We start from the raw sequence: 26613 nt of genomic DNA, 5'->3' as shown, positions 1-26613 counted from the left end.
CAACATGACACCGGACAGTGTTTGCACATTAGACCGATGGAGGGTGCGAGATACCAGATATCTTGAACAAACTCCTTGCGACCCCTAATACGGTCAGAACCTCCCTCTCCTCCAACTTTCACCCTGAAACAACCATCGCTGCAAGACTTGCTGTTCCTTGTTTGGGGGTTGCGGTGCTTTTTTCGCACTTCACGAGAACACTAAACCTAAATACATAATAGGGCCAAAGTTTTTAACTCTGACGTTCAGTCACAGCGATTGCGAAGTAAACTAAGCTTTTGATCGAAATGGACATTTTGTTAAAGCCGCAAAGAGTTGGAAAGACCGTATCGCACCGCGCCGATAAAAGTGTGAAAATGACAGCCGGGTAGGTGGGAGGCAAGAGCGTTGCCAGAGGGGAAAGAAGTCATTAAAATATATCCATTGAAATTTTTGACGTTGTATAATAGTCCTTATTTTGTGAAATGCTAGTCAATTTTCTACTTTTTTCCTTTCTATTAAAACTATAGGTATATTTTTTATGACTATTAATTTTATTGGTATACTTAAGGGTTAGTTTTCTCTAATTTTTTGCCAGTAAAAGCTCATTTAATGCGGTATTTATTTGGACCTTTTTGACCTAAGGCTCCCTTGCCCACGAGACAGAGACATCCCTGGCTATCATACCAGTCCAGTGGCCTATGAGAGGCCCCTCACGGTGCGCCCTAACTGACGCTAAGGGCGTTGGAAAAAATTGGTCGATTTTTAGAATTAGATGCAGGATTCGCGATTATTCTTGCATTAAGTTTCAATTCGAGAGTAAAAGCAGTACTGATGTGCTAATGAAAAACGCCGAATAAACCTTCAGGCGTTGCCAAATTTCTTTTGATAAAACGGGAATTTACAGGGAAAGTTAAGACATATTTTTCTTCCAATTTTTCAGAAACTTATGTTCGCAATTCGATATAAAATATGAGCAAATTTAAAGGAAAAATATGAATAACTTCGCTCCAAAATACCCTTTTAATCAGGAGAGTTTTGGCAACAAGCGAATGTTCATACGGAGTTTTTCCTTAGCGTGACAGAGCGGGACTCCTGTTGCACACGAGTAGCGGGTCAACTAATCTCGTGTAAACTATAAAAAGAGATAATATTTCCCTATGAAGATACACTTTAAGGAAAGGGAAGAATGAGAAAGAAAGAAAGAGAAGAAGAGACAAGGGGAATAAAGACGAATAGGGATTTAGGGCGAGAGATAGAGGGAGAGAAGAAAATTTAAGAACCTAAAACCAGAGTATGATGAGAGTTCAATTTTTTGCAAATGTTGCTCCTGCTTGAAAATCTCTGACGGCGTGCTTTAACGACCCCATAAATAAATTTTGAAAACAAATCAAAATACACTGCACTGCTGCTGGAAAAAAGAGGCCTCCGTTTTAGAGTCGCTGGTACCTTGAGCGTTTATTTTTAAACTAGCGTTCATGAATCTCAGCAAATAACTTACCCTGCCTAATAAATCACTGTCCCTGCTTAATAACTTAATATAATTTTGTGCAGTGTTCCCATAACGAGACTCTGTGCGTGACCCTGAATTAGAAGGGAGCTTTCTGGTACTTGCAGCCTTCTTTTCGTTGTCTTCACGCACTAAAGGTCCCAGAACAGTGATGAACAGTGAATCAAAACATTTGCAAATTGAAGGTTTATTATTTTTTTTCCCTCGTTCATCTCTGAGTACGCGCGCTCAGAAAAATTCCTAGTGCTCCAAAAATTATTAATCTCTTAAGGAGGAATATCCAGTAAATATACATTAGTTACATACGAAAATTTATTTAAAGTAAACAAATGTACTTACAAACTAACTTTTTTTTTTACAAAAATAACAATTTTCACAAGGATTAACTTTGTCTTGAAGTTGAAATTATTGACAAAATGTTTTCTTTAGTTCAGTGTCGAAAAGATACATTCACCACGTGCGTTAACCTAATTTTCGTTGAAATTGTCTCAAGTGCCTTTGCGTCATGACTTAGGACGTTGAATCTACACGACTGAATCCTAAGAAACGCATCTTCAATGGCTTATCTTACGATAGTCTTGACAGGAACTAAACAGAGTAGATGATCTGAAGCGGTTACCGGACAAAAATGGGTGAATAAGCTTTGAAATAGTCGTGCGTCACCACTTCACTTAGTTTGAAATATGAAGAGTTTGAAAATTTTTATTTCAATAAATTGTGCTTGAGATCATAAAACTCATGAGCAATGTCGCAAATTTTTTAGAAATTCAAGGATTGAAAGCTTGGTAATCAATTAGGACAATAGAGCACGAGAGGGTGTGTTAAAAATAACTAATTGAAAAAAAATGAAAGTAATACGAAATAAGAGAAACAATTTAGAAGTAAAGAATAAATATTACTTAAAATTGATAAAAATAATCAAATTTACACGTCTAGAAAATTAAAGGATATGAATCGGAAGAGAATCTATGAAAACTGTTTCTGCTGCTATGAGTAACAATTTCAGTACCTGCAGCGAAATAAAGTAAAAAATTATCGACTACGACAACAAAAATCTTTAAAATGTTGATGATGCGACATTTTCCATACATTGTCTTTTAAATTCATTCCCCATTCACAAACATCATTCAAACTGACGCGCATGAGAAAAGAGGAACTACGGCCGTGGGTTTGCAAAGTCATCACGCACAACTAACTAAGCTGGAAAGACGGACTAACTCATCTTTCGTCCAATTTATGTGTCAAAACTCTAAATTCTAAACTTACCTCGAAATAAATTAGTCTCGGGTGTGGAGAAAAAACGCTTTTCAGAACTTATCATCAGTAAAAAATTAATTGAATTCAGCGATAATTATTAGCCATCGATTAGAGAGCCTTACCCGAAAGCTAGAAAGAATTCCCCTAACGATTGATCGTTAGATAAGACGGCATTTATTATCCGATCACTTGCGAGAAATATGATACTTTACTTGTGCAAAAAATTAGGTCCTATACAAGACACCCTTGCATTTGTTTCAAAAATGATAAGACAACTGTAAACTATGATCGATATCACATTCACTATTAGACTTTTACACCTTGGGGTCGTGTTGAACGGGACAAGTATTGCTGATAAGGATAGTGAGATTCTTGCGGTGCTTTTGACCGGTTCCACACTGGAAATTTCTGAGGAGAAAACTCTCGGATAATCGTCCTCATGATCAGAGGCGAGGCGTGCTTTGCGATATATCGATTGATCTGCCATTTAAACCTATGGAAAAGGATCGATAGAAAGGGTGTTCGCAACGAACACAGTTATAATAGATTCATTCCCATAGCTTTAAATGGGGGAGATATAAATAGTCGATTATCACGCCTCGCCACTACTGCTCCTAATATGAAATCACAGGTTGCATGTGTACGAGCATGCTTTCAATGACGTTTTAAACATATTTTTTGCTGAACATGGACGTCATAAGATGCTAGGATTAGTTTTAAGCGGTCATTACGTACGATAATCACTTTTTTGTCTGATACCTGAATTTTTTGTGAATAAGTCAATACGCCGATACTGCTGTTAGACGAACTGATATTAAAGCATTCGGTTTCAAAATTGTTCGGATATACGTAAGTGATTCGCATTGCCGATTCACATAGCAATTCAGTTACGTACATAAATTAATAGGAAGAAAATTACATTACAGGAGAGCTCGGCATATTTTGTTATAATGGAGACAAATAGTTTTAAAAAAATGGACATTTCATAAATTTCACTCAAAAATGAAAAGCAAAAGAAAATTTTTCAAGAAAAGAATAGTTTTCTCTTCTCCTCCTTCTTAAGTGGAATTTTTATATAAATAGAACTCCTAGTTCCAACTCACGACAATGCTTCAAAAGGAGGTTAAAACAGAATAAGCTTACTGATAACATTTGCGAGACTCAGTCATACGAATCTTTTTGACTAGATTCAGCGATTTTACTCGCAACTTATATTTAATTACTCTAATATTCTCTACATTCTGAAAGAGAGCTTGATTATTGCAACAACGATGCCTTGCAAACAAGGACACTGTAATAATATTCCATGCTGCCACGCGTTTGCAGTTTTTTTCGTTCTAGGAACTCCAATTTCCTCTTTTTATCGGAAACAATACATAGGTTATACATAAAATTAGTTATACAATTGCGCCATGGCAATGTATATTTACCAATACAAATACTCCACACTATAGTCAAGTATGACCATACACGGAGAAAAAAACTTCGTGCGTGGGACCCGAAATTGAGGTCATATGGATCTCTGAAGTTTCCGGATCACGTATCTAACAATTTGAGGTCGAGCTGCCGAAGCTCGGGCTCGGGTCAGACATCTGATGCTGAAGTACTTCGATATATACCGATGGGTTCGTGTCAGACATCTGAAGTACTCCGGTACATACCGAAGTGCCTCGATGTTTGACCCCAACTTCGGCAGCTCGACCTCAAGTTTTCGGATGCGTGATCAGAAAACTTCAGAGATTTATATGACCTCAACTTCGGGTCCCATGCACGACGTTTTTTTCTCCGTGTAGCTGCGCCGTGCTTTGAACTTTTTGAGCCGCTCGAACGCATCCAATTTAACCATACGTGATGCAGTCCAAGGTTACTTGGAAAGCATCGTTAGTTGTCAGGGGAACCCACTTTTGGGGCACTTGCCAGATCCGAACAGGGTTCCAGCAAGGAATATCGTCGGGGTAGCTTCATACTCGAGAGCGGGCCCGACTTTCATCATGACTCTGTTGACCAAAGCACCCTCTAGCAGTGGCGATTCTTTTAAGTTGACAAAACTGGGTTTTCATATTAAAATGCAAATAAAGCGATCGCTTTGCACCGAGGCAGATAGTTTAATCTCGATGTGGTTGTTGATAGTTGATTTAAATGGAATAAATCCAGTACTTTGAGAAGTCGCCACTGCCCTCCAGGGTAGCTTACGAAGCCTCGACACCTTTGGGCACTGAGGCGTTTACGTACAGCGGCAAACTAGGTTTACTGGGCTTGCAAGAGGCTTTCAGGTCCTGCTGGATCTCGCTCAGGGTCTTGCCTTTCGTTTCAGGAAGGACAAGCCACAAGACGGCCGAGCACGCGATACTGCTCACGCCGTAGATGAAGAAGTTAAAATACAGGCCGATCTCCTCGTTGACCACCTGGAAGAACTTGATGACGAGGAAGGAGATGGCGCAGAGCGTGATGGACGTCATGGAACTGGCAGGACCGCGGATTTGAGAGGGGAAGCACTCGCCCATGAGCGTGGGCACCAGCGAGCCCAGACCCATCGAGTAGGCCACAGAGAAAGCGCAGATGGCCAAGAGTGGAATCCACTTGAGGCGGGCCACGTCGCAGTCCAGCTTCATGGCCGCGTAGAAGTAGAAGGCAGCCACGAGTTCGAAAAGCCCGGAGAAGAGGCACGAGAAGATGAGGAGCGGCCTCCGACCGGCCATGTCCACCAAGTAGGCGGCAGGGAAGATGGCCAGGAGCATGATGAGCCCCAACATGATCGGGTAGTCCTCCGCCTCCATCGTCGTGTTGTGCGGCGCCGCGAAGATGACCGAGGCGTAGGCCAGAATCGCCGTCATTCCGGAGAGCACGTCGGCGCAGGCCGCGATCTGGACGATCAAGAAGGCCTTCCGGTTGGCCGCCGATGAGAATATGTCCCCGAAGGTGTTCTTGGCGGCCGTTTTCGTGCCTTTCTCCTGCTCGACCTCGTCTTTGATGAGGGTCAGCTCCTCGAAGATCCTGTCCTTGGAGTAGTCGGAGCGGAGCCACATCAAGGCGTTGATGGCCTCCTTGGACTTGTCGTTCATGAGGAGGAAATACGGGGACTCGGGGAGCCAGATGGAGGTGGCGATGAAGAGGATGGGCACGGAGATGGAGATGTAGCCGAGCGTCCGGTAGCTGACGAAGGGGCCGACGATGTACTCGAGGAGGATGCCCAGGTTGAGGAGGCCGACGAAGAGGATGCTGAGGCGGCCGCGGACGTCGGCGCCGGCGATCTCCGAGATGTACATGGGGGTGACCGTGTAGACGATGCCCATGCCGAGGCCCTGGACGAGCCGCGCCAGGTAGAGGTAGCCCACCGAGCGGGAGCAGATGATGAGCGTCCAGGAGCCGAGGAAGAGCGGCCCGGTGGCGAAGAGACACGGCTGCCGCCCGTACATGTCCACGAGGTAACCGCAAGGGATCGGCGAGAAGAGGTTCCCGATCTCGATGAGGGAGAGCACCCAGGAGGCCTCGCCCGCTGTCATCCTCACCTCGCAGTGGGCGCCTTCACAGAAGTGCTCCAGCACCGGCGAGGGCCATCCCATTGCTGCCCCAGTCATCATCGCCGAAAGCGAGGCTGCAAACAAAATTTACCGTATAGTCATCTTTGTCGCTGTCTCTTTGGCAGAGAAAATAATAAGAGAAAGTAATGATAGAGAAAATAAATAAGAATAGTGAAATAATAAAAGGAAATAAAAATGAAAAAATAATAAGGTAACGAAAATGTTAGATAACAACGGCCAATACGGGTAAATAAATTAGCCTGCATGGTAATTAACGAAATCCGTGTGGATTCTTAGCGCTGATTCCTAAAATGACCTCCGTTTTTCCGCGTCAGAACGATTTACCTCCCCGGAAAATCGCAATTATCCCTAAAAATCGAGCGGAGAATTTCTGGCAAATTGATTTTCCTCCAGAAAAACTCAATTTTAAGGAAAAATTGCGACTTTTCCGACAAAAATCGACCTTATCCAGCAAACGGGAATCATTTGCTAAAAATCTACCCGAAAACAGCTGAAAAGTGAATCTACAAAAATAAAAATTTGTTGACCAGTTTTCGCATTTCCTGAAAACTTGGCAAGGCGGTGACCTGAGCGAGAATTTGCCGGTGGAGCTTTGAGGTAAACACGGGAGAACCGCGACGAAACGCTGCCGAATCAGACAGGGGTTCCGATGTATTTTCCAAATGCGAATTGAAAGTGCCTTTATGATTTGATATGACGTGACAACTTTCGGAGCACGCATTTAACTCAATCAAAGGCCCCTCTTCAATCCCGGCGGATGGGATCATCTTTCAGCTCGGGTGCTTTTCCTCGAATCCCTTTTCGGTCGGCCCGAGCGGGGGGGACTATGCGTGAGCGTGACGTCACGATTTGCGCCCGGTATTTCGTCCTTGGGATTAGAATCAAGCATTCGATAACTAGTTTCTGCGAAATCGGGAAAATACGGCGAATACGAGTTGCTATTCTTATTCTTTTTCTCTATTAACTGGAAAAGATCTCTTACATCCAGAGTTTGGACTCGTAAAAGAATCGACAAGAAAAAGCACTTTTGATTCCATCGGATTTTAGCTTGAATCAAAAGGAAATCCGCTTAAATTAGGAGTCCCGGATCTCGCTTCAAGCGAAAATCCGATTGAATCAAGAGTATTTTCTTCTCATCAAAGTGTGCTTCCTTTCTGCGGAAGTAACTAAAATTTTTGAACAGCAAATCAAAATTAATCATAACGTAGGTCTATTTAAAAAAAAAAGAAAAAATCGAATGAGCTCGGAACAATATTTAAAAAGGGGGACAAGAGAGTCACATATCTTCAACCCAGCTTGTGCTCTAATCTGCAAATGAGGCAAAATTGGAATAGGAATAGCAGACGACAGCATGAAGCAGTGCATTAGAAATACCAGAGCCTGCACTTTTTCGCTAGTTGAGAAATTGAGTTTTTCTGAAAAACATCTTTGACGTAAAAAAAAAAGCTCATGAACGATGCAAAATTCCTAGGAAATACTAAAAACGACAGCTAAAGCAGATAAGTGCGTATCTTTTACAGTAACATTGCTTATCTCGACTCATGTTAATTTTTCGTTTTTTATATTCGAAAGAACTGAAGCCAACGATTACTTTATTTCGTTTATTTTTTTTCTTTTATAAATAGAACATGAACGGAGATTGTGATATATGTAATACAAATATGTGCTCTTGTACTTTCATCATCGATGTAGTTAATTCTAAATGATCTGCATTTGACGTCTAACGACTTACGTGTACGTTGTAAATAACATTGTCCGGGAGTCGACGAGAGAAAATTACGAGACATGAAAAAATTGCCAAAATAAGCCCGATACTGAGAAAAATACTTATTGCTGAAAAAATTTGGCTCAATGGATGGGAAACCTGTCAATGTTTACTTACCAAACTTTTAGTGATAAAAAAAAAAAAAAATTGATCGCATTAAAATGAGAGAAAGTACAGAATATTGACATATCCGGCTACCTCTGATCTAGTCTAACCTATGATATAATTAGGGCACCGACAAAATGCTTACTACGCCAAATATCATTCGAAGAATCAAGAATTTACTCATCTTATCGACAGATGATTAAAAATTAGACCTTGATATTGAAAACCTCGAACCTGGCATTTACTGGAAACGGCTTTTATACTACTAAGTAATCTTGTAACGCACGAGCTCTTGTAGCAGAAAGAAAAAGAAAAAGAAGAAAAAGGGGAGGCAGAGTAGGACGAAAAAAAACAACTAAGCAAATTTTGAGCACATCAACACGTGCCTTTCACGGTATTTCATCAATAGTTGAAATCTTCCATGTAAGTCGATCATCATACATCATGGAAACGTAAAGGTCAAAGACCGGTGGGAATGAGAAAGGACCCTGTTGCGGAATTTTGAATTGAAGGATTAGATTACGAATTTTCTTAGCAACATTTTTCGGGGGGGGGGGGGGGATAAAAATATAAAAAATTAAAAATAACAAGACAAAGATGTGAGGATTGGGACACAACTCTAAAAAGAGATTTAACGAGAACTGATATGAGAGATAAATACGGCCACTTTTGAAATGCGTTTCATGGCGAATTTTAAGCACTGGGAGCTTCTGGGGGAACTAATACTCAAAAATTTTGTGATGTAATTGTTGTGACGTGAAATTTCGGAGAGCGGGCATTAACGAGTAACAATGATATATCGACGGTGAAACTACCAAACCACGTATCTCGGTTTGCGACGTCGCAGACTTCCTGTCATACTTTATTTTTTAAATGAATAACTACTGAACGTCCAGTCTTAAAAATTTCTGTGATTTTTCCTCTTCGTGCGGAGAAAATTCTGTGAAAATTTCAAGGAATGATATTGATTTGGTCTACTTTAAAAAAATAAAATGTGAGCGTAGATTTTTAAACACCGCAACCGAGATACGTGGTTTGGTAGTTTCACCGTCGATATGCCTTGCCAATCAGCCTGCGCTCAGTAGAGTCTTTGCTTATGATCAAGAATTTTCGTTCCCACGGCAATTGTAAAAGGTCATCGTAATTTTGGTAATGGACATTTAAAGCATCATCAGTAACATCCTGGGTTGCTGAGACTGGGCATTTGTTCCTCCAAAAGAAAATGTTAACCAAATAGACAGCTGAAATACGCTTCTACACTGTTCCGACTTTTTTCTTCCTCTTTTTCCTTTTTTTTGTCGAGATTAAAAAGCAAAACTAGAGTTTTCACAAAGTTTTTGGATATCTCGATATTTGCTTAATCTCGCTACAGGTACAATTCTCATCATACCTGGCTAAAGGTCCATTTCAGCAATACCCGGTGGTGATTAGGATATTTTGAATTTCCCACTCTTCAATGAACCACCACTGACAGAAGAACGCACTAAAGCAATATGGCAAATGTTTCCTCATCAGAATTTCACATAAAACACGAATATTGAAACGAAAATTAATGAAAATAACACCTAAACATGATATTAATATTTTCTGATGCATAAAGTCGGACTTCCCTCTCATATCAGAACCATAACCCACTCAGAGTTAAGACGGATACTAAACGTCACTATAACTGTCTCTGAATTGTCTCTAACCTAAAAATATGGCAACCCTAACTTAGCGCTTCAGCGCAGCTATTGCACGTTGTCAACACTTTGAATAACACACGGCTCGATTGAGAAGCCTGTCAAAACCGTTGTAGTGTTCAATTTGATTCACGTAAACTCTGTTTCATTTTATACGTGGGAGACACAAATTTTTCGTAACTAGTGGTGGATCAAAAAATGTATCTACAAGTTAGGAGTTAATTTCAATACAAAAAATTTTGATGAGGAAACATGTATCAGAATACTTAAGGTGATTCGATGGACGTCACATTTTGTGTCAAAACGGCATGTGATATACCGCATCAATTGATTCCATTTTTTCAGCTACTCGTCATTTCTCTCCAATTTTGAGATCGCATTCTGTTGTCAGGAGACTTTCACTTTCAGCTTTCACTTCCCAATTTTAACAAAGAAATTCAACGTAGCAAAGGCGTGGTTTTTTTAGAGAGAAAATATCGCATTCGAGTGAAGTTTCGATATCACTATCGAATGCGATGTTTTCTCTCTTAAAAACCACGCCTTTATTACGTTGAATTTCTTCGGTAAAATCGGTAAGTGAGTGCTTTAGTCTCCTAACAACAGAATTGCGATCTCAAAATTCGAGAAAAAAGACGAGGAGCTAAAAAAATGGAACCAATTGATGTGATATATCACATGCTGTTCTGACACAAAATATGGCGTCCATCAAATCACCTTAAATTCGTACCTTGTTTAGTGGTCCGTTGATCTGAGGGTCCGATTGTGAAACGCATGCCACGGTATTTCCTTATTAATCCCGGCGACCCTGGGGGCCCGCGCCCAGCTTTGCATGCCATGTATCAATCTTGACGGGAGATTTGAGAGCGAGCGCTTTTCACCGATAACCTTGGCACGCGTGAAAACTAATCCTCCCCGGGGGAGAGTGGAAGGAAAGGGGTGGGGGGTGTAGCTTTCCACCGCGCCAATCCGCCGAGCCCGGCCGCAGCCCCTAATGAGTCTCCGAGCACGTCCCATCCAAAACGCGGAGCAGCCGAGATAATTTTAATCTTTTAAGCCCCGGCTCAGCTTTTTAATTTTTGCATCCTCCCCCTCCCGCGGGGAGGGGGGGCAGCCCCGACACGACTGCTAATTACAAACCCCATTAAGTGGGCCGTAACTCGTATCTTTAAGTAATTGCTAAAGCGCGACTATACTTTCGTCGCTGATTCTTACTTCGGGGACGTCGGCTTGCTTGCACTCTGGCCGACGGATCGTTTATTTATTTATTTTTTAAACTTTTATAGAAGCTTTTAGTCACGGTGTCACTTCTCTAATTTAACTAGTTGCATCCATACAAGAGGAGCTTTCTGACTGAAATTTTAGAGGAGGCAGAACAGACAAGAACGCAGTACACGGAAAAAATTAAATTGCTGATTTAACAAATAAATTGCTACAAAAAAGTGACTGTAATGTTTCAACGTAGATTTTACAACAAAAAAAATGCTACTTTAACCACTATTGTAAGCTAATTGAACCACGGGGGTGGTTAAAGTAGCATTTTGTTGTTGTAAAATCTACGTTGAAACATTGCAGTCACTTTTTTTTATCAATTTATTTGTTAAATCAGCAATTTAATTTTTTCCGTGTGCGGAGGTTACGCATTGTCCTGTTCTGCCGTTCTATGGAAAATCGTCGTATGAACCTTCAGGCGTTGCCAAAGTCCCTTCAATAAAATTCGAATTTATTGGAAAAGTGGTGATTATTAATATTGTTCTTCCAATTTTGCAGGCAATTTTGTTCGCAGTTAAAATGTCTGAACAATTCGAGAGAAAATATTCATAACTATCTTTAAGAATACACATTTTACCCGGAAGATTTTGGTAACTATTGAATGTTCATAGGGGGGTCTTACCTTAGTACGGCAGTATTTGTCTTCAATTATTATGGGGGGAGGGGGGTATACATATAAAAGTTTTTTTCCTTTCTAAACAGAGTAATTAGTTTCCATAAAAAGCATTTGCACGTTATTTGTTTATGTGTGCGTTTTTGAACATTCTGAACGGTCGGATGCTTTTTTATGTATTTTTTGTGCCTTGGAATAATGACGACGATGCAAACTTCATCTAGAGAAAACATCATGAGTGCGTTATTTTGCGCCTACTCTTGGGAGGAACTTCGCTAGTTAACTGCCGAATAGGCTTCTTCCTTCCCACGAATCTTATTTCACTCTCGCTAAACAGAAAACCAATGAAAGAATGACAATAGTAAGAAAATAAGCACCGCAAGATAGGTTTCCTCATCAATATTTTGTGCGTAACATGGTGAACATATTAGAAAATTTCAAATCCAACTCATACCAGAGAAATTGATTTTTTGTGTTCATTGACACAACCTCCCACTTTCAAAAAAACCCGAGGTCCAGGGGCCCAAGGGAATAGTTCATAATTCAAAAATTAGCTCCTTGGGTTAAATTTTTCTAATAATTTTTCAAATTCCGTGTGCAATGTAGAGGTAAATTTTTTTTTCCGCAAAAAAACTATTTGTCGACAAAAAAGACGGATATCCATATCCCATTCGACCTACGTTGATTTTGATTTCACTCACGGGCGGAAATTCTGCATTGAATGAGTTTAGTTTGAACTGCAAGTGCTAATATTGCTTGTATGAGCTGATTTCAGAAATTTTACATACGGTTAACGAGTTCTCAGTGAAAATTTCGTGAGGAAACGTGTCTTGTAGTACTTGTATTCTTACCATGTCTAGCGGTCTGTTTCCAAGCACTGTTTCCAAACACTTTAATCACACTTCCGTGAATTAGTTTCCACATTTTGACGAAACTACAGACTTAACGTACCGATAGCAGCAGCATAGTACTGCCGGAGATGACATCTGGGTATAAGCATGACACCGTAATCCTGAATGAGCACCTCACTTATCCGTCATACTAGCTCTACAGTTGAGCACTGAGCTGAAACTGAGACATTACTCGCTTTCGTCAGACTCATCACGCGTTTGACCGCTGCATCCATCCAAACTGAGCTCCTTGTCTTCCACGCGGGAACGAGTCACTTTGCAAATTTTGCAGTTTCTCGACTGATAACTCATCGTTTCTCAGATGAAGGAGCGTAACTATTTTTCATCGTTGCGGATTTCCTGCAAACGATTGCATTTGTACCACGAAACTGCTCGAAATTTTTTGCTGAAAATTTCACTGAATTTTCTTCGATTTACACGCAAAATTAATCAAAATTTTATTCAGAAATTGCACAATCATTTTCCTGCAAAATATCGAACAGTTTGAGTCAACTTTGTAACTTTGAAATGGAGTTACGTTCTTTTGACTGGGAAAAGACGAATTGACTCTCCCGAAAAGCATGTTTGGACGGACTGCAGAGACGTACCTACGTTGCATTTGATGGCATTTTCTAGGCAATTATGTTTGCAAGATTGTAACAAAATAAAGTATTTTTTCTCCAACGTCTTAACTATGGAACTGAATTATTTTTTAAAAAAAGGGCTACGATTAAAAAAACTCATGGTTGACTCAACCAATTCCTCTCATTATACGTCAACGACTCATAAAGCATAGTCGATGTGCCATTTGTCAATTAAATAAGACCTAACCGCTGAGGATATATGTATTTTATAATGTAATCTTTTTTAGAACTTTACATGCTTTATAAAATAAACATTTAAGTTCCTATAATATTAAACATGATTCAATCGGAAAATCTTAATTTTTTGGGTCATTACAATTAGAAATTCAAATTTCTTCTGCCTTAAATGCTTCAAACATAGATATTCTCTTCCATTTTTTTGCAGATCCAATTTATCAATTCAACTCCTGTTTCCTGCTGTTCCAAGAAGTATTGGTAAACCTCCTCCTCAAGATATTTAGAATAGAAACAAAACAATAAAAAATCACACAGGCATCACTCGCTGAAATACACTGAATGGAAATGTGCGTTATGTGTAATTAAAATTTAGTTGATCGATCTCTTCAGACCAAGACGCGATGGAAATTACGAAAAACGACGACAATATTAACAAATTAAAAAAATATCTCATGAAAAATTCTAGAACACGGAGTTCAATTTACTTATAATCGCAAGTATGAATTGACGAAAATGAGGTCGAAAAATATTTTGGTTTTTTTTGGACTGCTCATTGCTCCTCTTTTTGTTTCTCATTATTTTCTCGATCATTTGGTTATTTTTTAATGTTCTGGGAAGAATTTCTTAATAACAATAAATATTTAACCATCATCCCTTAACTACTTTTTACACCCTGTGCTTAGTATTTTAAAGAAAAAGCACATGTGCACAAGCACGATTGGAGAACAAAAAGTTAGCTAAAAACGTGAAAAAAATTAATACGGACATTTTTGGATTAATTTTCCCATCTCAAAACTTACAATAAAATTGTCGTTAATAAACGTTTAATTAGTTTGAATAATGACCGACAAGTAAAATTGATATTAAAAAGAAAAGGAAAAACATCACAAATATTTATCCAACGGTTGTTTTGAAAAAAATGATTTATCTTTCACTTCATTAACGACCAGCCATTATTATCGTTTTTCCGGTTTAATCAGGTTTCTTCTTGCGCTGTCTGCTGGTATCCGGACATTACCTTTACCTGAGATGAGGAGACGAAAGAAAATGAATAATAAAAACCGGATGAAAAGGGGGAACGATTTACTGATAAGGAAATAGAGAAACCAAGACATATAAAATCATCAAGCAATAAGTTTATTGCGCCGTAAAAACATATCAATGACTAATCACACCGGATGGATCAGATTTTGGTGTTTGTTTGGAGTGAAGAATTTGTAATAAAAAATGTATCCTCTACAATGTTTCTGATATGATTTAAGGGGTCATCTCTAGGGCCACCTTGTACCGCCGGATTTTTCCTAACATGCTGCGTCTGTATTTAATTCTATTCAAGAGGGGTGTGCGAGTGCAACTTATGCAGGATATAACAGGAGGGGTAAAGGTTTAATCGTATCTTGATTCGTGTTTTAAACTTGCTGTAAAAAACGTACCTAATATCTCTAGCTTCTAAAAAGAGGTTAGAATAATACAATTTTTTATTTTTATTCTTTTCTTAATTATATTAATTACATTAACGAACGATAAATAAATGGACGATAAATAAAAAAGATACTTTTGTTTAAAAACGTCTCGTGGAGCTAAGGCTTCATTACGCACAAAAAATCATCATATTCGGATTGAACGTTCATTATATTTCGGATGTGACTGTCTATCAGGTTTTTGCTCCTACTACCGGGAACGAGTTAACCCAAGCTCTAAATGCACTCCTTCAATTCTCAGCAAAGCAACAAGCGCATCACGCTTATAGATAGCAAAGTGCGGTAAAATCAATATTATGACGTCGTTGTCACCGGGCCTCAAGAAATGTCACCGTGTCGAACTGAGAGCGTAACTTTATTTTAATATGAGCCGTAATTCCTATATAACTCCACGCTTCCAAGACCTATTTCAAAATGAAGTTATGCCGTTTGGTCAGCGAGACGACGAAAGAAGTGGCCCGAGCCAGGTGCAACGCGCTGAGCACGTGGTGCTTTGAATTTTGCCGGGCGAAAATTCAGGTCAAACGTCTTGGTGGGTCGAATGCAAGTCCAAGTCGTCGCAGTTGTCAAGTCTCGTGAAAATCGCGTGGGCGGGGCTTGAGAGTTGACGGATAAATATTTAACGTGGCACCGTGTTTGCCGTTGCAGGGTTGCATCTCAAAAGCGTCGGCACTTGGTTTAACGTTATTCCGCGCCCTCTGAGAAACGAAGCGTCAACTTTTAAAAATAGGCCAATGAGCCACAATACGCTTGAAAATAGTACGTATAATCCCAAGTTTTGGAGGAAAAATTACTTCAGAGCTCTTTCGGGGTTGCCACAGAATTCAGAAAATGAAATTCCCTGACATTTCTCCGATTTCCCTGACAAATTCCGATGAAATTTCCTGACAATTGAAGATGTGATGGATGGTTAAGAGGGCATAATTGAAAATATTTTTCAGGCAAAATTTCTTGTTCAAAATCTCAAACCCATTCTAGATAGCAAACGAAGGTGATTTAAAACATTTTCCCTGACATTTTCGTCATTTTCACTGACGTTTCCCGGTTTTTCCTGAAATTAGAAAATTCCCTAACATTTACTGGTTTACCCAGACTATATAGCAACCCTGCTCTGTACTGCGAAGCTCCTTTAAGAATTTTTACAGATTTGTTGCGGGCTGCATACTTGACCCCTGTTAATGCCATGAAATTCAGAAAACTCTCCCGACGAGAGGAAAACGTATGGAATTGAAAATGCTTGAAATTGAATCCTTGTTTTATTTTCATCCCTGCTCAAACCTCGTCATCGGTGCAATTTGCGAGCATTGAGGCGGAGCATGACGTTCCCTCTTCATTCTTGCACCCTTCATGATAAAAATGCATGTAAGTTGCATATCGATGGTGAAACTACTAGACCACGTAATAGATTGCGGTGTTTTTTCCAAAGAAAAACAAATCAATATCATTTTTTAAAATTTTCATCAAGTTTGTGTCGAGAGAGGAAAAACCACGGAAGTTTTCAAGAATTGATGTTGATTAGTTTTCCATTTAAATAATAAAATATGACAGGAAGTCTACAAAATCACGAACCAAGATGCGTGATCTGATAGTTTCATCGTCAACATTCAACACACAAGCAACAATTTCAAGCAATGCATGTCAACAACAGCCTGATGAAATCGCATGAAATATTTCACTACATTTCAAATATTCCAGTAACAACGCTGTGTATAACGCCGGAGATATTTTGAATTTCCATGGGCTCCTCGAACGATGATCGAATTTGGCGAAAGCTCAACAACAGGGCGCAGTTTCCTCGCGACTTGGCGCCGTCTGGAGGTTCGATTATCACGATGACGTTGTGCGAGACTCCAAAGCGCAGGTCCGAAGCGCCTCAGTCGATGCAGGGAACCTTGGAGGAACGACGCTCTCGTCTCCCCGCACGACGCAGTTACAGTTTGTTTTGATTGTGACACTCACTCCTAACCTACAATATTTCACGATGGATTCCCGACACAGTTCAATTGCACCCATATAATCCAAGGTACTTGACATTATTATCCGCCTCTCAAAACTTATCGCGATATTTCAACGTTCTTGTTCTTGTGCATGTGCATCCAGGGATCCAGGATGAATCGCGAGCAAAGGAAACTGTTTTATCGTGGTTAGTTACGATGCGTATCTGCGCACGGTCCACGCCGAATAAGTTCACGCATTTTTAGAGTGAAACAGAAGATGTGCCATGTTGATTCTCACATTGCCTCTCAATGCTAATCTGACGACAGTCTAATCTTTTGTCGCACTCTTCACTTAGCGTGAACTCACTCGACGTGGACTCAAGAGGCATGCTTTACGTATCTTAATTATTTGAACATGAAATTCAAAACATTCCGAGCGCAATCAGGTATCGGGTGCCGCTAGAATGGTGTAGTTGTTTATCACATTCTGCATGAATTAATTTGTACAAGAATACGTCATTAATGATAAGATGTCTTAAAATGATAAATGATGTAAAGGAACGTTGTTACTTCGGATTAAAACTTGTTACTGAAAATGTTTTATTTAAATAATTTCCAACGTGATAATATATTGATGATTTTTTTTTTTTTATCTTTTATTTACATTTCACCTACTATACAGTATTCAGAAATTTTGCTTGAAAAACTTAATAAATAACTTAAGGCTAGCTGGTGGATCGAAGATCCTACCGTAATTACTGAATTAATGAGACATTCATAAGCTTATATGATAACGAGTATTGATGATAAAAATGAAAAAAAGGAGGAAAAAACTATCTCACTTGAGACGCGTCTCAAATACTCCACTTCTTCCTCATTTCTATAAAAGAAAAATAAATGGAGTTAACTGTTTAAAAGTTTCTTCGAAATATTCTGCACACGATGATTAGCCACTTTTCAATTATTACGACAGTCAAATTTTTAAACAGTACTCGGAGGCGATGAAAAAATACGTAAATATAAGAAGTTACACGATGAAAAATGGCGGATACCGCCCTAACTTTTCTACGTGATTTCAAAGAGACAATAATTCAGTATTATAATTCCCTCATTTTTAGACATGTTTTAACGTCTTTCTTAGAATGTGAAGCATGTCCGGAATCATATGCATTCACAACTTTTTTTCTCAGGATGCACAAGGAATTCAGTGCGACTGAGCACTCGTCTTTTTCATTATCTCGGTCTCGGAAAAAGGTAGGATCAAAAAGAGGAATTAATTTTGGCTCGTATATGCAATGTAAGTCGCAATACTTGCCACCACCTTGCTGTCGAACTGTTGCCTTTACAATAGCTCAAGTCTTACTTTAAATAATTCCAGACAAATTGTACATTTTAAGTATCTCGTCGAAGAATAAGATGTAATAACTTCAATCAGAAAACATGTTGAAACCATGCTTTTGTAGCTCTAAAGGTTGATTTCCCCCATTGTGAGTGAAGAGCTTGAAATTTTATAGTTTTAAAAGAAAAGACGGAAGTCGGAAGTATGGCAATTACTTGCTGAGCTGTAGCTTCGGACGAGACTCTGCTTGGTTGTTTACGAATTAAGTAACTTATAAGTGAAACGTATGCGATTTAAAAACACGCTGAGGAAAAACATTTTCTTTCCGCAATTCAAAAACCTTTAGGTTTTTCCCTTTTCCATTCTTCTGCTATTCTGTTCGGCTGAAAATACTGACGAGTTAAAAATGCTTAAAATAAAGAGACTTATTTCAAAGAACGAACCAATACGCTTTAAATGTCAGTTTCTTGGAAAAAAAATCAGGTCACGAAATTGCACGAGAAGTCGTGACGAAAAAATATGTACAGTTTCTCGATTGGGGAGACGGTTGTCTCAACTTCAATTTGAGATGAAGCGTTCTCTTTTACGACGTCGACCGTTATGATCCACGAAAGACGCCAATGAAGCAGCCGGTTTTTCGGAACCATCGGATCACTTTTTAAGGGGGAGGAGATGTTAAATACGTAGAGAGGAAGGCAGAAAGAAGGAGGTGCCACAATGATGAGTGCGCAGGGAGATTGGCAATTTAGAAATCAAGAAAGTCCGTTATTTGTAGAACTCTTCATGTGAGGAACTGATTATTGAGATGCCGCCATGTAAGGTACTACGTAAACTATCTTAAGTCATCACTACATGCGATTATGAAGTCAGTTCCTAATTCGTGAAACGAATATTAGGAAGAGCAAGCTCTATTTATCATTAGACAAAGCTTTTTCAGGTAATGTTGAGAGCAGTTTCTTTACTACACTTGAACACACATTTTGACAAATTCACGATCAATTTGATAAAAAGATGCAAAATTGAGGCTTTTGAAGTTTCATTTTCCCCTTCCTTAATATCCAAATGATTTTTTAACATCGAGACATTGGCCCATATTCTTGAGAATTCAAAAGTTGAGTCTTCATTAGAAGTCACAAAATGATATTTAAAAAACAGCTTTTCATTATAGGTTTAAGAGTTAAAATTTTGTCCGCTCCGCTTTCGTGCTGCTTTCATCTTTCAATCCCCCTCTAGCATGAACGAATTCTTGGATTGCTGTGTGTATATTGCATATAATCCGACTACTTTCTTCTCGAACTAGTAAAATCATTAATCGCAAAATATTTTTTGTCATTGATTTCTGACCACAAGGACTATTCTTACATAACCAGCCCACCTTTGCATTAAAATTAACTGCGTTTTCTGCTCTCACTCTTAAATTTTGTTTGGGTTGAAAAGTTTATCAGTTCGGCTGGCCCTATCTCCGGTGGTTCGAGACATCCTCTCAGACGGGCGCACTGCGCAGGCATACGTAGGCGATGACACGACATAAGTCATCATTGATTGAATCACTTTCCAGCACTGTAAACAAGACGTGATTACGTAATTGAAAGCTTCTCAAGTTGTACGCACATCGCTGGGCGTAAAGGAGGCGTGTTCGCTTTTATTCCCGCGAAAAATGTCGCACACTCACTAATACAGGGTGACCCAGGATTAAGTACGAATATTGAGAGAGTCGATTCTGTGGGTGAAACAAGACGTTTTTGTGGTAAAACTTTTATTCCAAAAACGCTTTAACTGGAGGCCACGGCCCCCAGAAGGTGGGAGAGAAAAATCATCTTGAAACACTGTGACAATGTTTATCAACCAGTATTAATGGAAATTGGTAATTTGAAATAGTTTTTAGCGCTCTTTTTATGTTTGACCTCCAGAAAAGGGAAGACTCATTGTGGGGGGGGGGGGGTATCAAACCTAAAAATGGCCGAAATTAATGTTTCTAGCGACAAGAATGAATTTTTAACGGCACCTCTAAATTTGGCGTTGAACAGAATTTAGATAGTGTATCTTGCGTTTTTTTCGCAGTAACTCATCGTTTTTGAGATAATAGGGACTAATATGGGGATAATGGGGCCCCCCAGAGAAAATGGTTTTGGAAAAAAAAGTCCACAAAAACGTCATTTTTTGACCCAAAGAATCGTCTCCTTTAAAATCCGTACTTAATCTTGGGACACCCTGTATATACACATTTTGCTCTTGTTAAATGCTTTAGCTGTCAGAGTTGTTAGCGTCAAAGTTCTCAAGACTAGGTCTGAATCTATTCTTTGAGGACTGAAAGCTTAATGCAGTTTTAAAAAGTTATGTGCATTCGCCATCATCTCTGGATATTGCTTATTTTTTCAGGTGGAATTAGACGTCCCTGCAGGCACTGATGGTTCTTCTGAGGCGTCTGTCATCCTCTCATCATGGGCGTCGGAACGTACCGTCAATTGGTGGCTGGCATCACAGGTAATGACCCATTCGCAGAACACAAACTTTGAAGAATACCTCACCGAAGAAAGTTTGATTGGGTTCGCTGTGAGTGAGTCCAGGTCAAAGGTGCCATGACACATGACGAACTATTCAAACTTTTCTATAACGTTAAGGAGTATCTTACAGCTTTGAAGGCGCCCTATGCGTTTCAACCTGATAAACTCGAGCTACTATTGTTCCTATATTAATATACAGAGTACTCCTGGGCTTGAATTGAACTGCACTTTGCAATAAGGAACTACTTTTTCTGACTAATTTTAGAAACCACGCATGTGCCATGAGTTTCCATACGTAGATAGAGACTTCTGAGGTTGAGCTAGAAATGGTAGGTCGTTATTGCAAAATGAAGTCTGACTAAGTATCCGGCAAAAGCGTACGATCCGTCATTGCACTGAAATAACTTGAACGCATTTTCTTTTTGGAGTATCTCAATCCACATTTTTGCAACATCGGATTTTGATATTTTTCACGGAACATTTATACCATTTTGAGGAAAGGAATTTCATACCCCAGTAAAAGTTGCTTGCTAACATTATTCAACTGTTCCTCTCATTTAACAATGGACTGTGATAAAAGATGTTCGTCAGGAAACTGAACCCGAATTTTAAAAAAACTTCTCGCAGAATGAACCCAAGAAGCGAGAGCAGCATGTAGGTGTAGGGTCTGTCTTACGAAGTCTGGAACCCTACTCACAATCCCAGCCGTACCTGATTACGAGCTTTTGGATTTCGACTTTAGCAACCTTAACACTTTCAATAGACCCTGGACAGAAAATTAAGGTATATTCGGCGCCAACTTAATTTTGCTATTATTTGAAATAAAATCCTTCACGACCCTCGGAGCACAATTAGCTTTTAAAATCGAACTTTCTAGGCGACACTTTTAGAAAAACGTGGCTGAAATTTGAAGATTTTGGCTCTTTTCAACATCTATATAATAACAGAAACGTGACATGGCCACTCTGTCGGATACGCGGAGCCTATAATTCCAAAGTAGTTGATGCAACATGGCGCGCGGCTAGGAAAGAGGAGCTCTCTTCGATCAACAGCATTCCTATGAGATATAATGTGCTAAAATTCTAAAAAATGCACTTCACAGCTCCGCTTTTTTTCGAATTGCTATAAGATGAAAGTTGGATTCTAAAAGCTCATAGTGCTGACGAGGTCGTAAGAAATATCGTGAAAAATAATGAGAAAATTTGGCCGGCATTGGATTCCTTGGTATTCTGGACAGGGTCCTTGTACCACATGGAATAAAATTACTGATTGAATAAACATTTTGAATTTGTTGCAGCGTCCATCTCGGTGATGTGCCTGGGCATTGCCATGGGCTGGAGCTCACCGATCCTTCAAAAGTTCGCGACAGAGAGGCCGTCCCCAATCCTGCCGGCACCGACCGAGGACCAGCTCTCCTGGATGATCGCCTTCATGGAGTTCGGGAACCTCTTCACCCCCGTCATCACCGGGATCCTCGTCGACGTCATCGGGCGGCAGAAGACGCTCGTCCTCATCGGCCCTCTCTTCGCCCTCAGCTGGCTCATCATCTACCTCTCGCAGACCATCTACTTCCTCTACGTGGCCCGCGTCATCCAAGGCCTCGGCTGCGGCGTCGTCTACACCGCCGTCCCCATCTACCTCGGCGAGATCTCCGACCCCAAGGTCCGGGGCGCCCTCTCTAATCTCTTCCAAGGCTTCATGTACATCGGACTCCTCTACGCCTACGTCATCGGTCCGTTTTACTCGTACAGCAACTTCACTTTATTCTGCATGGCGATCCCACTAGTCTACTCCATTTCCGTATTATTCGTGCCTGAAACGCCTTACTTCCTCTTGATGCAGAATAAAGACACGCTCGCGCGGAAGGTGCTTCGAGAACTGCGCGACTCCACGGACGACATCAACGAGGAGATGCGCGTCATGAAAGAGTCCGTGGAGAAGGAGATGGAAGGCGCTAAGAACCCCGACAAGAACCGCAAGATCACCAACATCAAGTTATTCCTCATCTCGCAATTCTTCGGGTCGTGTCAGATCATGACCAATATGTACGCGATCCTAACCTACTCGTCGATGGTGTTCGACAAAGGTGGCTCTCATTGGTTGACGCCTGATCAGTACACGATATTCCTCGGTGTCGTAACTCTCGTTTCTACGGTCCCCTCTTCGTTCCTCGTCGACAAGTTGGGGCGGAAACCTCTGCTCGTGACTTCGGCCGTCACGTGCGGGGTGTTGGAGCTCCTGGCGGGGGTCTACTTCCTCCTGCGGGAGCGAAACGCCATCCAGGGCGACGACTACGGCTGGTGCGTCTTTGTCTTCGTCTCGGGTCTGTCCTTCTGCTACTCCTTCGGCCTGGGGCCCATCATCCCGACGATCCAGTGCGAGCTGTTCCCGACCAACGCCCGCGGTCTCGCCTTCGGGCTCACCATCCTCATCACCTCCGTCACTGCCTTCCTCAACATCTTGCAGTTCCAGTGGTTCGCCAGTTCGCCCAAGCTCGGCATGAGCGCTAACTTCTTCTTCGGGTGCGTTATGTGTCTCCTGGTGGCCGAGTTCACGGTGGCCGTCATGCCCGAGACCAAAGGCCGCACCTTCGCTGAGATCCAGCTCTTGTTCCATAAGAACGAAGGGGTGGAGCGCGTTTCCGTCCTTGAAGCGGGGGAGGGAGATGGGCCGGGTAGTCGACTCAACCCTGAGGAGAGAGAGCAGGACGAAGGAGCAGGAGTCGGCAGCTGATTTCCTGTCCTCGCCTCAAAGGTGGCTATCAAACTTCAGAATGAGACGCAGCGAAGCCGAGACTTTGAGAGGGGCAACGTCATCAATCGCCCTTTGCCCCTGATATTTAAATTGAAGAATTATTCTAGCAATTTAGGTCCAATTTTGTCGATAAGTAACTGCTTCTTTGAATTTTGAATCAAACCTAATATGGGGCTAATGAGGGTCAATTGGACGTATTTCTGCCAAACGGAGCTGTGTGCATTAAGACATGAGCTCTGAGACCCATAAGAATATGTGCATAACAGGAGACCCATAAGATTATGTGCATAACAGGGCTCATGTCATGATGCACATAGTTCTGTTTGGCAGAAACACGCTCAATTTATCCTCTCAAAAATGTTGCCTCCTTCCAGCAATCTTCACCCTCAGCTTCGGCTAAAATAACAAACCTGATGTACTGTATTGAACTGCTTGCGTACATTTTTTATGCCCTTATCGGAAATAGGCCTAAACTCATTAGAGAGACAAATGGATTACGTTAAATTACAACCGGTGAATTTAAAGTTTTTAAGGAACCCACAATATTAGAGTCACGAGTAATTACTTAAACTCTACTTTTTTGGTAGTTTAAACAAATAATTATTAAAACCCAGTCACATGAAAGCGGTGCAATTTTGAAAACATCGTGGATAGTTAAGCTTAAGCACCGACTACTTTTAGGGGTGATGAGCTGAACTACAATTTCACCCTTCCATGTAAAAAGAGTCTGTCTACAATGAACTGAATTTGTATTGGTGCTTTCTTCATGTATAAGTCAAATCAAACATGGTGATTTCAGTTTTAGTCAGTCACACATGTGCCCTCTTAACTAGATTTCCTTGCAGAAGATATTATAGCTTGACCACCGAAGAGAGCAATGCTCCTACAAGTACTTGACAGTTAGCCAAGAATCTACTCGCTGCGCAAGTCTTTGGCAGGTGGAAATTTAAATGACGGCAGACAACGAGACACTTTGAGTTGGCATAGCATCAGCTTCGCACAAACCCTTCTCTTTCACGGTGAAAAAGAAAGAAAGTAAGTAAAAGAAGTAAGAAAGGACTGAATAATATATTTATGTATTTTAGGATAATTGTGTTTGCATCACTGTTCAAACTTGAATTTGTGTCCAATTTAACTTACTAAAAAAATATGAATTCCATTTTGGAAAAAGATGTTCTAGCATGCATTCATAAACCGCTTTGTAAAATTGACATTTTCAGTATTATAAAAGGAGATTCTTATTTTGAGATAGTTTATCGATTTACATTGAATTCTCAACAGGTATCCAGTTATCAAATATTTTCAGTTATTCAATTTCTTACTCTTGTTCAGTGAGTGAATTTTGATTAACTTCCTTCTGATATTGTACGAGATTCATTTAAATCATGTCTTTAAATCAATGTGATAGTTCTCTTAAGATTTTATTGTCGGTTGAAGAAAAAAATCTTGCCTTATCTTTGTATAAATAATGGTTAATCATATGCTGCTAGGTTATTTTCATTTGTACAACTATGATCCAATTCTATGTATATATGTAATTTCTTCATTTTTTATAAGAACATACGGATATAAAATAAACATTGCGCGATTTTTTATATTAAGCTGCGTTTAAATAATTTGGTGCGTTTTCTTTTAATTTTTAAAAGATATCTATAACTAGATAACGTTCCGATAACTAGAAGTATTATTTAAATCTAGATGACTTCAATAATACTGAATTTCAATATACATTTTTTACGACGAATCCTGTTTCTCAGTTAGGTGCACTGAGTTATCCTGCCAGTAATGCCCGCAATTTCAGCGTGAGACATTTGATCTACTCATATTATATTTTGACTGTATTAATTTGACCAAAAGTACATACACACACACATACTTTCTTTCCGTCTTTAAATTGCATGTTTCCATACTGCGATGGCTACTGCAGTTAATTTTCGAGCTATCGAAGGTTTTGGACGTTTGACAATTTTTATCCCTCTGATAACTAATCGGCTCAATAACGTTTCGACGAAACCAAAATAAGAGGACAACTAAAGTAACGAATGTGTTCGAATAAGCGGTGATATTGCTTTACGAGACAAACCATTAATCGGCGATCAAAGAAAACACGATGCAGACTTGCCATTTTCCTAAGTTCACTCCCATTTTTCCGGGGAAAATACATCAATTCAAGATTTTCATAAAAAAATTGGCAACCTACGGAAGACCGAGGTCAATTATTGGCAAATTGCCGAGACCCTTGCGGAAATAACCTCAGTGTATCCTCGCTCACCTTTATATTTATGCCCCCAGACAGGATTTCACTTCTCTTCAGGAAAGTCAACCGCCATAATAAACATGGCTAAATAGTGACTAACCTGAAGGATAAACTAAATTCGAGAGGTTAGAGACGTAAATTAACGCGTTTAGTTTTTTGTGCTCTCCACGACAAGATAGTGTGCGATTGCCGAAGAGTGCAAATAATTGATGTGTTCATGATGACTACATTACTTTTTAAAAGGCGGCTTGACATCTGGGGAATTAACTCCATGAATTTGCTTGGTAAACTAAAGGTCTATTTCTAAAATTCAATAATAACATGCTTGACTTTACCTGTAGTTTTTCATCGTGGCCGTTATTGTCTGCCGTAGACAACATCGATGAATTGCGATATCCTGAAACAAAGAGAAGGGAAGAGTGTTAACTTTTAAATTAAACTTAACTTCACTGAAAAAAGTGTTAGGAGTTATGTCCTAAAATTGTGGTACTACCCCAATTTGTTGAATGAAATTGACATTATCAATTATTTATATAATTGACTACCCCAATTTGATGAATGAAATTGACATTTTCAATTATTTATAGTGGTGCCGCAACTCAAGTTGGGGTAGTAACCTAATTCACTGGAGTACTACCACAATTAACTGGAAATGTCCAAATCATCGAACAACCCCTCGCTCTTTTTTCCCCGTATTTTTGACAAAAGCATTTGCTTTTCGAAAGAATCGAGTGTATCAATACACTTGCGATCCTGTGTTCACCTCTACCTATCCAGCGAAAACCGACGTTATAGGTCGTAAAAATTCATATTTGACCCCGAAAACAAATCCGTCGCCAGAAGAATATTTGAATCAGTGAGAACTAAAACACACCAACTCGAAAAAATGAAAAAGATCGGTACACACG

The 26613-nt window shown here is 40.0% G+C and overlaps 3 protein-coding genes and 1 long non-coding RNA gene across 4 annotated transcripts in view; 2 read left to right on the top strand and 2 right to left on the bottom strand.

The window, feature by feature from the left end:
* The window catches only part of LOC109034587 (uncharacterized), a 450911-nt gene that overhangs the window by 291569 nt on the left and 132729 nt on the right, over window positions 1–26613 (bottom strand). The window contains exon 4 of the mRNA XM_072305658.1: window positions 26041–26102. The gene's annotated coding sequence lies outside the window, so the exon portion shown is untranslated. The remainder of the gene's footprint in view (window positions 1–26040; window positions 26103–26613) is intronic.
* LOC109034589 (facilitated trehalose transporter Tret1) lies at window positions 1788–12867 on the bottom strand. Its single transcript, XM_019047819.2, has 2 exons — window positions 12674–12867; window positions 1788–6341 (listed from the first exon to the last, which is right to left on the bottom strand). Exons 1-2 carry the CDS (start codon window positions 12720–12722, stop codon window positions 4936–4938), a joined length of 1455 nt encoding a protein of 484 aa, XP_018903364.1. The 5' UTR covers window positions 12723–12867; the 3' UTR covers window positions 1788–4935.
* LOC140225788 (uncharacterized) lies at window positions 13060–14675 on the top strand. The gene is made up of 2 exons (XR_011900738.1): window positions 13060–13691; window positions 14414–14675. It is a non-coding gene; the product is annotated as an uncharacterized lncRNA (long non-coding RNA).
* LOC109034588 (facilitated trehalose transporter Tret1) lies at window positions 16618–24171 on the top strand. The gene is made up of 3 exons (XM_019047818.2): window positions 16618–16937; window positions 20570–20674; window positions 21992–24171. The coding sequence occupies exons 2-3, from the start codon at window positions 20632–20634 to the stop codon at window positions 23425–23427; spliced, it is 1479 nt and encodes a 492-aa protein (XP_018903363.2). The 5' UTR covers window positions 16618–16937; window positions 20570–20631; the 3' UTR covers window positions 23428–24171.

This window comes from Bemisia tabaci, chromosome 1 (genome assembly GCF_918797505.1).
Source record: "Bemisia tabaci chromosome 1, PGI_BMITA_v3".
Lineage (NCBI taxonomy): Eukaryota > Metazoa > Arthropoda > Insecta > Hemiptera > Aleyrodidae > Bemisia > Bemisia tabaci.
Note: the sequence above shows the minus strand (reverse complement) of the source record. Positions and strands in the feature narration are given on the sequence as shown.

Bases quoted from the DNA above. Each gene is read 5' to 3' on its own strand.
- LOC109034589 (XM_019047819.2), bottom strand. From the start codon at position 12,722: ATGCTTATACCCAGATGTCATCTCCGGCAGTACTATGCTGCTGCTATC. The intron at 6,342-12,673 runs GTACGTTAAGTC...TTTTGTTTGCAG, and splicing joins GTACTATGCTGCTGCTATCG to CCTCGCTTTCGGCGATGATG.
- LOC109034588 (XM_019047818.2), top strand. From the start codon at position 20,632: ATGGGCGTCGGAACGTACCGTCAATTGGTGGCTGGCATCACAG. The intron at 20,675-21,991 runs GTAATGACCCAT...AATTTGTTGCAG, and splicing joins ATTGGTGGCTGGCATCACAG to CGTCCATCTCGGTGATGTGC.